This window comes from Schistocerca cancellata, chromosome 4, assembly GCF_023864275.1.
Source record: "Schistocerca cancellata isolate TAMUIC-IGC-003103 chromosome 4, iqSchCanc2.1, whole genome shotgun sequence".
Taxonomy (NCBI): domain Eukaryota; kingdom Metazoa; phylum Arthropoda; class Insecta; order Orthoptera; family Acrididae; genus Schistocerca; species Schistocerca cancellata.
In genome coordinates, this window is record NC_064629.1 from 366,610,261 (window position 1) to 366,624,719 (window position 14,459).

The window sequence follows — 14,459 nt, forward strand, 5'->3', positions numbered from 1 at the left end:
CTGATGTCATATCTCTTAAACTATGTGGCACACAATGATTTGATTTTGCAAGTACATTCGCTAAGTGCTGTCATTCTCAAATACTAGATGAATAAAGTCCAATATCCATTTGCATGCCATCAGCTATGCTGCCTCAAGACAAATACAGTTTTTCACTGCAATACTTGCCTCGTGTTAAACTTTTAATATCATAGCTCTTAGTGAGTAGACAGCGACGGCATTTTAAATTTTTGAATTCCGTCAATAATTACGTGAAATATTGAAAATTAAATTCTTGTTGCCCTGGAATCCGTTAGACAGGCAACATGCAACTGGCATTTAGTTCCTGGATAGTCACTTAGTAATATAGATCTTAGTGGAGTGTTCTTATGGAATACAAATTGTGAAGTATTCAAGAACATTTGTTCGTCAGTTACCTTTTTCAGAACTTTAGAAGAATATTTTAATAGCTAAAGTGGTAATCAATTATTAACATCTCATTTAATATATTTATGAATGTTTGCACCGAGCTCTAATGCCGTTCGCATATTTATAAATTTAAATCTGAACAATAACACAGCATCGGAGTTGCCCCCGATATTAGCATTCCTTATGTTAACGAGAATTTAATCCTACCTCGTTTGGGAAAAAGAAAGGTTGTCGTCACATTTACTGTGCCAAACGGGTGATAAACCATTAGACGAATGCTGAGTTTTCTCTAAACTTGAAGAAAAATGAAAATGTCGTTGCATTGAAGCTGCTGATTTGATGTTGCAATAAAAAGTAAGCTTAAGTTTTACTCCGTAATTCTTACATATAAAACATAAAATACATTGAGGACAATACAATTATCGGAACCAAGGAACGCAAAAAACATACTATCATAAAAAGGTACTGTGACAGCAATTTCAGCTGTGGGCCAAAAAATATATCTATGAAACCAGTGTTGCCAGATTTAATCGTTGTTCATTAATTGTGGGTGGAAGGGGCACGGAATGGAAGTTTGTGGTGATTGTTTGGGAAGAGAAGAGTGGGGATTTCTTTGATATATGACTAAATTTAGCAACACAAATTAAAATCTTAAAAATTTCTATTCCGTCGTAACGATTTGAGACAAAGTATGGACACGGCATCGGGTAACAGTCGATTTAAAATGAGCGAAGGTGATTGGATATGCAGTGATCCTCAGTAAGTAAAACAAATAACACTGAGGTAGTGTGTTAACTATTCCCTCTGCCTTTTGTCATCGTTAATATTCATGGTTCATTTGTTGGTATTTCAAACTATTTACCGCCATCGATTTACAAGCAGAACTTTCGTTATTTAATTTTGACGCGGGTAAAACATTTCTCCCCCCCCCCCCCCCCCCCCCTCTCTATCCAGTTAATTCTATAGTGATTGTTTACCTCGGCACCGATCAGTGCGTGGATTAAATTCCAAATCGCAGCGCAGGATAAACTAATCTAGGAAATACCCGATAATCGTCATTTGGTGTTGCATTGCGTGACCTTCGAAGAGAAATCGTAGAGATCTGTTCATCCATCCGTAAAAAACACACCAGTGGACAGTAGTTTCCGCCTATTAGTGTTTACCCTATACAGGTCCATTCACAACTCGAGGGTCTGAGATTTAGCCTAATGTTCTTTGTTTGAAATGTGTGTAAACTTATTGTTTGCAGTACTATACTTTATCATGGATCTTAAATGAGAATACTCATACTGAAATTTAAGTTTCATCTCATATGAATATTTGTCAGCGTACAAACGTTGAAACCGGATTAAATACGTATTTCCAGTGGTACTCCAATCGCTACAACATCTACTCTGTTGTGAGCCGGAAACCGGTATTGTGTAGATTCATTAGTTAATTTAAATTCCGATTTTACTCAAACGTTGTGTTGTTTTATATTTGGGTTGTTTCAGTAACTTCACTGTGCTGTAACGGTATTTTCAGATGCAAAACACTTGATCTATTTATTATATCGTCAAACGAAATGTAAGAAATGTTCTAAATACGAACATCTGTATATTAAGATGATTTAGTCTGACTTGTTGGAATAGTATAATTCTTAAAGTATGCTGTACAGAATAACACGGCTTCCTCATACATTGATCAAACTTGTCTCTTTCATCTTCGTCTTTAGAAACATATGTAACTAAAAAATGTATGCTCTACACACACTTAACTATGTATGTATGTATGTATGTGCAAAAGTAACTGATGACCTCTGTAGTGGACAACTAACTGCATCAAACATAAATACTGGTGAACCACGGTGTTTTCCTCCTATTTATGCATTTGACATAGTGGAGTTAGTTTATGTATCATCATCCAGATTTAGCTTTTCTAAGTAGTCCTGAATTACCACCATTGAATACTGTGATGGTTGTTTTAAATGATATGGTTGCTTACTCCTGTCATTTTTTTTCCTCACTCAGTGATCATGTATTTTCGCAACTGATATTACTGTCAAATATTTCTCTCTAATTCCCTGGAGGCGACTGTAGCAGGCTATAGCTGAAGATGATGATCTGCTTGCCCACGGAGGATCCATCTGCAGCTCGTGGTCTAGTGGCTAGCGTTGCTACCTCTGGATCGCGGGCTCCCGGGTTCTATTCCCAGCCAGGTTAGGGATCTTCTCTGCCTGGGGACTGGGTGTTTGTGTTGTCCACATCATTTCATCATCATCATCATTTGTGGCAGTGGCTAGATGGGATTGTGTAAAACTTGGACTTTGAAAAATTGGGACGTTGTACGGGCACTGATGACCGTGCAGTTGAGCGCCCCACAAACCGATAATTATCATGACTGAGGATCCGCCTGGATAATACTCAGAACACTTTATCCATTGCCCTGTAGAGTGTATAAGTAGTTTTCCACAAAAGCGAGGGCTAACACATACTAACTTGATTTCTTGTGACATTATTTATTTATTTATTTTTTTACATAAAAATTGTCATATATCCTGTTCATTTTAGTTGATATGTAACCATACTAATGGTGCAGCACTGGATTTTTTGTCAGTCTTCAAAATTCACCAATTGTAGTATTAAAATCTGCACTCCAAATTAGTGCAGGCCTATTACTGACACAAAATTAGTGTTTTATGGATTCTCAATGAGATAAGAGCTTATGTAGGTGTTAAACCAGGGATATGTGCTTCTGTGTTTTAGAACATTTTTTTTTTTTTTTTTTTTTTTTTTTTTTAACCTTAGGGTCACTGCGACATTAAATTCTAAACTATCACCTAAGATGACAGGGCTCAACGGAAGCATCCAATTCCACCCATCTGCTTTGACCCATGACGTAAGGGTGTTGTTGTATGACGTCATCATTGCGGAGTTTGAGTTGGTTGTGTTTGTAGATGTCATCTTGTATCTGTTGTTGATAAGTAATTGTTTTTTTTGGGACTGTTTGTTGTAATGTTCTGTGTATTTATTGTGTATTGAATGTCTTCTAATTTACGTAAGGATGTTTGACTTTTGAATTTTTGAGGTGTTGTGGTTTTGGTTTTGTTTTTCAAAGTTGTAGGTGTTGGTTTTTTCATATCAATAATTGTGGTTGACCTATAATGGTCAAGGGAAATGACCAATTCCATTTTTTGTAGTTTTATTTGTAGGTACTGGTGTTTTGGGATCATCAGCAGTGTCTGATTCCAATTTCCGTAGTTTTTGCTGTAGGCATTGGTGTTTTGGTATCGTCAGCTGCGGTTGACCTATATAGGTCAAGGGAAGTGTTCGATTCCTATAGATATTGTAATTATTTTTGTGTTCGCCTGTTTGTGTGCTTTGGGACTGCATTCTTTTTTTTTTAACTGTTATATTTAGCTTGTCCCCTCCCAAAAAAAAAAAACCCATTTCCCACATTTGTCCTGTTATTTTGATTGTATTTTAGGAGGAAGATGTTATTGTCTTATTTATGTGTATTATTGTGTTTGTTGCCGTGTGTGTGTAGTGACATCATAGGCGCCATATGGGGACTCTTAGAATAGCTATTTCCGCCATATTGACGACGTCGTGCATCAAAGCGGACGGATGGAATCGGACACTTCCATAATCCCAGATGACTGACACTCCTATTAAAGTCATATATAGTATGGCGAGCATAGCAGGACTCATTACACTTACGAATAAACATAGAACACTAAAATATTTAACCTTCACAGTGAAATGAAACAAACAGGCCTACTGAAGGAAGTAGAAGTTTTGAGAAAGGGGTGGGGGGGGAGGGGAAGACAGATGGAATATTACTACAGTAAGAATGATGACACCATTCCAAAACAAATAGTAACCAAAAATTGACAACACTATATTCTGAACTTTCAGCAGAACCTAAAAATGCAAAAACGAAACCATTGGTAGCGTACATTTTGCTTGATATATCTAGCTGAAACTCGGCTCTTGATGGAAGGAATGCACATAAGTTTAAAACCCGGTACTGCAAATTTTGTCTGGACCCATACAGCTCATGTGCAGCCCTTCATACCAAGAACTCTCACAGAACTCCAAAATCTGATATTGCAAATTTCCCTTGACCTCTATGGCAGCTAACACGAAGGCCACAGTACCAAAAACCAATACATACAACTTGTCAGATCCATTATCCAAACCTTCATCTGCCCTATCCATCTAAAATGGAGTCAACAGTACAACACGCCAAAACTCATTCGCATAACTAATATCAAAAACAAAACCTAACAAACAATGGTAAATCAATGTCGATAAACCACAGTGCAACAAAATTACTAAACTGTAACAAGAAAAACACTTGGGAATCTTGCATCATCAACTATTTTGATATACGTAAAGAACTATTCATACACACCATATCTGCGCGCGTTGCAACATGCAATAATCTATTCTTACATTTATCTTTTCTATCTTTACCATCAAAAAAGGAAAACGCTATTAAATTGCTGACCATAAGAAACATACAGCACTAATAATACTATACTTGTGCATAAATCCATCTCCCACAATAGGCAAAGTCAAAGTAACTCACTATCAAACTGGTGCAAACTTTTCGAGTGACAGCCTCACACATTCAGTTAATGTCAAATGACACATTCAGGTACCTAAAAACAACTTGGAAACAAAGCACAACACACATGTCATTCACTATTACGTGCTATGCACTGCTCAGTAATTCATTATTTAAGTGATCACGAGTGATTACTCATGCTTGTACTTTGAGGCAATGCCCAGTCTTTAATAGCATCTATGTTGGTAATACATTGAAGACCTAATAACAATGAAATGAAAGTCTTTTGAGAATGACAGTTATTTCAAATAATCAGTTAAGTTGAAGATTCTATATTCTTAGTCCTAAAATGAATTGGAAAATTCTAGAGAGTTCTTAATTCAAAACAGTTTTAATTCTACCACTTTTACAATCAAAATTGTTTTCACACTCTGGTGAACTGCCATATTTTGTTGTCAGTCAGTCACATGTAATATTTTTGGCACAGAAACAAGTTAGTTTCGAAGTATGTGATTAAATGTGTGTCTCACATAATACATTGTTCATCTGTTTAAAACTTCAAATGCTTCCATCCCTGTATATATACTCCTTTATGTAATTTTTCATGACCCCTGTAAACTTGTGACCCTGTGGTATTCACACGCCATGGTCTAATTAAAAACACTTGTTGGGTGAGATCTTCCATGCATCATTGCAGTGTTGCTGCTATGACTATCAGCAGTCCATCTCATCAGTTATGGCTTCAGCAAACAGCAAGTATGTAGTCCTGCTCTTGTACACTGACATTAATGATAGTCATACAGACTGCTGGCTACTGAATGTATCAGCTACTATGCATGATTCAAACACTAAGCTACGAGTTCATTTATGTGTTATAGCACATTGGCAACAGTGGGCAGTTTGTGTAAGACATTGAGAGCTCTTATTGGAAGAAATCAGTTCCAAGGTGTGAAATTTCAACTAACAAGAAATGTCAGTCTGACTGTAAACACAAGGGAGAAAGCCAGTCGGCACGCAGATTACCTTTCTGTAATTATTATGCAGAAAGGAGTGAAAAAAAAGGGGGGGGCACCACTGATATCGCACTACAATTGCTATGTTGTTTAAGGCATTTGTCACATTTCCTGTCACTGGTCAAAGCTCATGACTCGTATTGAATATTTCTCTTTATCCGGCCTATGCTGTGAATGATATTTAATGTTCTCTTGCAAGGAATGAGAAGATTCAGTTTACTGGGAGACATTGCTGAAATTGTGAAAAGTGATGTCTGTGTTTTAGTTAGGGTTCATCCAAATTGATAGATGGATACATCAGTGTGGTCTGGCATCTACAAAATGTTATATGAAGCTCCCCGACTTCAGTGACCTATTACACACTTAGCTGTAATCAACCTGAAGTAGTTTGCAGCTATTTATGTACTTTCTTTATCATTGGTACAAGCATTAGAGTCTTACTCTTCTGAATTTCTGTTAAGTGTGTATTATATTCTGTCTGAATTTTTCAGGTGTGGCAATATTAACTTTGCGAGGCGGGACACCTGTAATCGGTGCGATAAGGGTAAGTGTACACACCAATTTGAAAATAGTGTTCTTATGGAGAATTGGTTTTGTGGATTGAAAATCTATCTATGCGTAAGAAACACTACAGTAGTTCACTGTTTTACAGTGTTAAGATATTTTTTAATGTAAATTTTGTATAAGACATGTCTGAGCTTGTTGCATCGAAATTTCGAACACTGAGTGAGTATTGGGTCTGCTCGAGCAGCAGTGAGAATTCATCATGTGTGTGCTCATAAAAATGAGCATCCGAGCTGTACACCTGACAGCACAGAAAGTAGCAGTAGCTGAAATTGGAAATGGTCATCATATTATGCAGGAGACAGTCCCATTACACAGTGTACATCAGGCTTCGTCGGTTTCTGACAAACAATACACTATTTAAGCAGTGGCTAAAAAGCCATACACACACGGTTGGCAACAGTGAGGAAATTAGTTTGAGAATTTTCCTCAAACTGCTAGTTTTCTCCCAAGTGCATAGCAGCCATTTTGTGTCATTTCTTATGCTCATTTTTTGTGACTCATATGGTTTGTGCCTTCTGCAGTGTTCTTTAGTCTTTGTTGATTTTATTTTCTTGTAAGTGTGTAAAGTTCTTCTTCAAAATTCATTTGTTTTAATAGCTTAGAAGAAATGCAATATGAGGGGTGATCAATGACATTATAGAAGAAGGTACTTTCATTACAAGGGAAAAAGTCTTAAAAAAATTAAAATTATCATACATTTAAAATATGTAATCAGACAAAATTGACATTGGCAGTGTGTTAGGAAATTTTATAGCCTATTTGCCAGTTATTGGAAACCCAAATTTTATCCGTATTGTCCGATTTTTCTTTTTTTGCTTTATCAGTATCACATTCCATTTCATGTCTAGAATAATATGATGATCCTAGAATATAAAACACTGAACCGAATATTGTATTGGAATTCAAGGGAAACATTTTAATGGTCCCACCTTATCGGTATGACATAAAATTTTGCAGAAATAGTGACAAAATCTGCACCTAGTACGACAGAGTACTAAATCTCAAAGCTTTAACTCCTTGCTCTAGTCACACATCAAAGAATGTTGTCTAACTGAATGAGAGGACGCGACCTCCCTTGACCTCAAACTCATAGCATGGGTGGCAATGACATCATTAGTGGAACCACACACACCTAATTTTCCACAAGCATCACGTGCCAAGTCACCCCCTCCCCCTTTCAGAATGAAATATATCACCAGACTAACAACCAGTGGCTGAAAGAGCCACAGACTGCAAGTAATAGAAAGAAATAATCATCTTCCATCCCAGAAGTCATGACAGGAAAGTGCTCACAGAAACAGAAGTCTCGCAGGGACAGGAAGGAAAAATTGAAAATGAAACTAAATTTGGCAGTACCAGCCAATCCAGCTCAAACCACCCCTGATGTTGAGCCTATGAAAACTGAAGAAGAACTGCATCCTCAGATTGTACACAAGCCACTATTAATGTAACTTGTACTACCTCCCCCTTCACTGTATTCACAAAACCAAATCTGATGTACCATCAAGAGACTCTCCAGCTGGCCGAATTCTGTTAACAGGTGGCTACTTACCCTGATGTCTGTATGACAGTACACGAGATATGGTATTCAGAAATCAAATTCCCAAGTGATGATAACTACAACATCTATTGTTATATTCACACTAACAGCAAGAAGACATCTGGAGTTCCCCACATACTGATACAGTTGGACACCATCAGTGAGCAAGTGCCACTAACCTATGGATTGGAAGCTGTGGCAGTGCAAGTCTATTTGTCCATTAAGGGGAACAGTATCTAATATCTACTTCTCCCAGATAGAAACATACCATATCACAAGCTGGCAGACCTAGTAGAACTAATGTCTCCGCCTTTCTTGCCACTAGGGGACTGAAATACCCACAACAATGTGTTGGCAACAAAAACCACATCCAGTAAGGGTCAGTCAACAGAGCTATTAATTTGTGAGCCAGAGTTGAGCTGCCAGAATTCACACTTCATCACACATGTTGATCGTATTCCACCATAGATATTACAATTTGTAGCCTGAACAGCTCCCCCAATCTGATGGGACATCCATTGCCACATTGACCATTTTCTTATCAGTGTGTGTCCATTAGCAAGTACCTTCCACAAGAACTTGCAGAGATATTTACATTAGTATAAAAACTTGCACAAATTCACTTGTGCAAGTTGCTTGGGCAGAAATTGATTCTGTAAAGGAAAGGTTACTGCGGCATACATATTTAAGATTACAGGAAACACTTGATTAATTTATTGCCCATACAGAGCCTGCAAATTGTGAACTCTTTTTTCATTATCTGTTGTATCAAAGTAATTATGCTACAATATTTTATCGTGCAGCGTACCTTTAACCCTACTCTTCAAATCTATATGCACATTCCACAGCTGGCTGTTTTGGCCAAGCGGTTCTAGGCACTTCAGTCGAGAACTGCACTGCTGCTATGGTCGCAGGTTCGAATCCTGCCTTGGGCATGGATGTGTGTGATGTCCTTAGATTAGTTAGGTTTAAGTAGTTCTCAGTCTAGGGGACTGATGACCTCAGATGTTCAGTCCCATAGTACTTAGCCATTTACATCCCACAATATAGGAAAGCACTCAACTTTCCTGATAAAAGGTTGTGTTCTTTCACTGGTCTGCATGTATTTCTCACTTCTTGACACCACACTGCTGTTAAACACAAGATGCAAGAAACTGTTTCAATGAACCTGCAGAAACTGCTAATGGAAGTTGATGAAACTTGCAAAAGTACATTTGCTGGGGATGTTTCCTCATAAAAGGACTAGTAGAAATAGCTTCTACAACTGACTTCCAGAAGTCAACTTGCTGTTGGACACACGTCTTTATCTTCCCAAACTATTGATCAGCAGAATTTGACCATGCTAATCATTTAGAAAAGCCAACTGGCAAGCTTTCACCTCGAGAGCAATATCTGAAACCAGTCAACAGAAGGAAATCGAAAGAGTGATAAAGGATGCTATTGACAAAATTATACTGTACATGCTGTGGAAGCAAGAATCCTCTATTCATTGTGCCCTCCCACCACTTGAGAAACCTGTGCCCTGATGGGCAAAAAGAAATACCTGCAGCTATTGGAGAGCATTGGCAGGTGCTTTGATGACACAAATGCATTCCTTCTGTGGAACATTTAATTGCATTTAAAGTACATTGAGTAAGGGTACAATTTTTAATAAACAAGAATAATCTGGAGTGCTGGGAACACTATGTATCATCAATGAGTAAGAGCCCATTCCCCGTGCACAGAAATATACTGATTCCTCAATCATTGCAGACGGGGTATCTGCCCCAGGTGGGAATTTCAGGGGTTGTTAAATTCATATTCTTGAAGGAAAAAAAAAGTACTTGTTTCACAAATGCACTGCTGATGATGATCTGCTGTATTCAGTGCACATTGGTCTATTGATTATTCATATGATTTTGTAATGCATTCTTGTTGGTTTTTGAACACATTCTAAGTTGTTTTCTGAATGAATTATAAGTTGATTTTTGAATGCATGCATAGTGTATGTGATGTTTCTGCCAGGGGAATAGCCATCTCATCTACAAATAAAAAGCTTTCCTGCAGACAAAAAGGAGATAGGGCTATACGAGCTGAGCCGAATAAACCCGAATGGGTGAATGTCAATACTGTTTGCTTATGTGGTTGACTGGGTGTGCGAAAGATCAGCATTGTTATAATTATTAACAAAATCCATAGATTCAGTCTACCAGAGTGGAAATAAATGACTAACAGGAATGACAAGTAAGAAAGATTACATAATATCTTCTTGGTGTATCCAAGAAAATGAAATTTTGACAAATTTTTGCCAGAGCGCTGCACTATTAAAGACCAGTTGTACAGTCCTTGGCTAGCAGTTGCTTGATTCTATTGTCTGTAGTAAACCTAATAGGCATTTTATATTGGCACTTCGTGACTTATATTATGTCATGCTATTTGTGTAAACAAAGTACATAAAAATGACCATTTGTGCAATAAAAGTCTCGCTTATTTTGCTTGCTGCAATATTAGAAAAACCTATTTAATTTTATCTAGCAGAGAGCGACAAAATAGACATAATCAGATTGAGATTGTAATAATTGAATCCTTAAAGGATCTTGCTGAGGCCAGGATTTCTGTGGCAGAATAATCTATAGAATTTCCTGTGGAAATACATGCTTGACTATGGCTGATTTACAGGGCTACGAAAGGCGAGTGTGGCATTAATGTTCAATGCACCTTTCACATATTCTGTGTGTTCTCTGAACAATGTAGACTTTGCCGTGCTGTGAAGATATTCTGTAGTTTCCAGCCCTCCGCAATCCCAGACCATCTTTCACTGAGCTGAGAAAAGAAAAAGTCTTTGTAGGCGGCCAGAAGATTGCTTTATGTTTCCTTAGGATTCACCTAATTTTGATGAAATATTGATGACATATGGAAGGAACACCGTGGATTTGAACCACTCCTCGTCTTGCTCTCATCGGTGGTCACATTTCTTGCTCTTCAGAGCTGTGTTGATCCAATGTGAAGGACATCCATTATTTGTGAACACAGTGTAAGTGTTTCAACTCCTTTGCAAGGCTGTCTCTGTTAGACACACTATGTGCCAGGTGCACCAAAGTTCGAAGGACACCCGTAGCTTGTGATGGATGGTGGCAGCTAGACGCCTACAAATACAGGAGTGTATGTGTGGGCTTACAGTAAATGGAATGTCCCAACAATCAACTTTCTGACTTAGCAAAACATCTAGAAACAGCAGCCAGCCAACCTTTCCCACTTCAGTTGTAAATTGGATATTCTCGAGAATTGAATTAAATTGCTGCAAAAAATGTGACAGTTCTTCTTTACTGTGGGGCCGCACTGCAAATGTATCATCTGCATAGCAGCAGAAAACTTTTGGTTCACTTCTGCCAAATCAAGTGCCCTCTTCTCAGAGTCTTCAATAAAAGAAAAGTTTACTACCAGAAAGGTAGAGGATGACCCATGGCACCACCATCAGTTTACTCAAAATATTCAGTGTTGAATAAAAAGTAGGTTGAGGAATGTGCTTGATGAAGTAGCACTGTTATATCGGTTTTGAACTTACTGCTGATGAGTGACAATGAATTGATGAGATGGACCATAGCGAAGAGTGAGATAGACTCAAAGCTTACTAATAAATCTGATTGATTGAGTCAGAGTGACTTCAGTCTATTAATAAAGTCACCTGAGTTGTGAATATGAATTGGATTTGTAAGACTTAATGAAAATGAATACTCCAAGACTAGCTGCAGTAAAGTAATACGTTTTTTAAATATTTTATATGACAAGCTTGTTATGGCTTATTGCCATTATCAAGTGACCTGCGAAAATAACATTTGCATTGGTACTTATGTCTAGTAGGAAGTGACGAACATATTGCATCTATAGTAATTTATTTTTCTGTTGGGGCTTCCTAATTATAATACCTTTTGTAGTTAAAATGTAAAAATATGTTTTTGTCGGATATTTTGACAGTTCTTTACTACAATGCTATATGTTTACAAAGTATATACAGCTTACGAGAATGGTGCTACATTTCATTGTTCTTGTTTTCCCTTTAAATTTTGTCTATGGTCTGTGTAAGTTTTGTTTACCATATGATTATTTCTTTTTGTATTCTATTATGTCGATAAAGTTTTTGAAATAGTATTTACATACACTAAAACTTTATTAGCCCCATGGTGAAGATGAACCGTCACGCTGTTTGCAGCATCTGAGTTCAATCCAAGAGTCAGACGTCGTCTATTACCAGACCTCAACAGGTGTCCCTGGCATTAATATCAATGGCGTGTTGTCTACCGATGAAAACATGACTACTGAGCACTATGCTTGAGCCTCTTCGTTGGGGAACTACCCCCCAGCCTTTTGCATCCTCAAACAGAGGATGGAGAGGAAAGTCATCTCGTTCGGGCCACAGTGAACCCTATAATGGCCCATTTACAGAGTGGGAGCTCCTCATTGCGCTTTCACATTGCCCCAACACAGCTCCTGGGCCAGATCGGATCCACGGTCAGATGATTAAACATCTCTCATTTGACTAGAAGCGACATCTCCTCATCATCTTCTACCAGATATTGTGTGAAGGCATCTTTCCATCACAATGGCGGGACAGCACCATCATTCCGGTGCTTAAACTCGGTAAAAACCCACTTGATGTGGATAGCTATCGGCCCATAAGCCTCGCCAACGTTCTTTGTGAGCTGTTGGACCGTATGGTGTGTCGGCATTTGGGTTGGGTCCTGGAGTCATGTGGCGTACTGGCTCCATGTCAGGGCGGCTTCTGACAGGATCGCTTTACCACTGATAATCTAGTGTCCCTCAAGTCTGCCATCCGAACAGCCTTTTCCAGATGCCAACACCTGGTTGCTGTCTTTTTTTTACTTACGAAAAGTGTATGACAGCACCTGGCGACATCATATCCTTTATACAAGTGGGGTCCCCAAGGCCCGCTCCCGATTTTTATCCAGAATTTCCTGTCACTTCATACTTTTCATGTCAAAGTTGGTGCATCCCATATTTTGCTACATACCCAGGAGAATTGGGTCCCGCAGGGCTCTGTACGGAGTCTCTCTCTATTTTTAGTGGGCATTAATGGTCTAGCAGCAGCTGTAGGGCCGTCTCACCATCTCTGTATCCAGACAACTTCTGCATTTCGTAATGCTTCACCAGTACTGGTATTGCTGAGCGGCACCTACAGGGAGCCATCCACAAGGCGCAGTCTTGGGCTCTAGCCCAAGGTTTCCAGCTTTCGGTTGCAAAGTTGTGTGTTAGGCACTTCTGTCGGCGTCGTACCGTTCATCCGGAACCAGAACTTTGCCTTAATGACAGTCCGCTCACTGTAGTGAAGACATATCGATTCTTAGGACTGGTTTTTGACACCCAATTGACTTGGCTTCCTCATATCTGTCAGCTTAAGTGGAAGTGCTGGCAGCACCTCAATGCCCTCTGCTGCCTGAGCAACACCAACTGGGGTGCAGATAGCTCTACACTGCTGCAGCTCTACAGAGCCCTTGTTCAATCCCGCCTTGACTATGGGTGTCTGGTTTATGGTTCAGTGGCACCCTCAGCGTTGCGTTTATTCGCCCCAGTGCACCACTGTGGTGTTCGCCTAGCAGCAGGAGCTTTTAGGATGAGTCTGGTGATGTGTACTGGTGGAGGCCGGAGTCCCTCCATTGCAGGTTAGGCATGCGCAATTGCTCTCCAGATATGTTTTACACATTCATAGTTCTGCACATCTGAATTACAATCTCCTTCTCCCGTCCATGGTGATTCATCTCCCGCATCGGCGGCCCACGTCAGAGCTTACAATTGCAGTTCGTGTGCGATCCCTTCTCTCTGAACTGGAGTCCTTGCCTTTACCACCTATACTTGAGGTTCATTCATGAACACTTCCATGGTATACACCTAGCTCACGGCTTCGCCTGGACCTTTCACGTGGCCCGAAGCACTCAGTTAACCCTGTGATTCTCCCCTGGCACTTCCTCTCGGTGACATGTACAAGGGCCATGAAGTGGTTTACACCAATGGATTGATGGCTGATGGTCACATTGACTTTGCCGATGTTCATGGAGGACATATAGAACACCTCTCCTTGCCAGATAGTTGCAGTGTTTTCATTGCAGAGCTGGCAGCCATATCTCGTGCTCTTGAGCCCGTCCACTTATGCCCAGGTGAGCCATTTCTCCTGTGTACTAACTCCTTGAGCAGCCTACAAGCTATCGACCAGTGCTACCCTCGCCATCCTGTGGTGGTGTCCATTCAGGAGTCCATCTATGCTCTGGAACGGTCCCATCGTTCATTGGCGTTTGTCTGCACTCCATGTCACATCGGAATCCCAGGCAACGAACTTGCCGACGGGCTCGCCAAACAGGCTATGCGAAACTGCTTCTGGAGATGGGCAT

At 39.4% G+C, this 14,459-nt stretch overlaps 1 protein-coding gene across 4 annotated transcripts in view; it reads left to right on the top strand.

The window, feature by feature from the left end:
* Positions 1-933: 933 nt before the first annotated feature.
* The window catches only part of LOC126185190 (zinc finger Ran-binding domain-containing protein 2), a 71,654-nt gene continuing 58,128 nt past the window's right edge, over positions 934-14,459 (top strand). For all 4 annotated transcript variants that reach the window (XM_049928054.1, XM_049928052.1, XM_049928053.1 and 1 more), the window contains exons 1-2: positions 934-1,167; positions 6,464-6,516. In XM_049928054.1, coding sequence (XP_049784011.1) covers positions 1,100-1,167; positions 6,464-6,516 — 121 coding nt within the window. In that variant the 5' untranslated portion in view covers positions 934-1,099. The remainder of the gene's footprint in view (positions 1,168-6,463; positions 6,517-14,459) is intronic.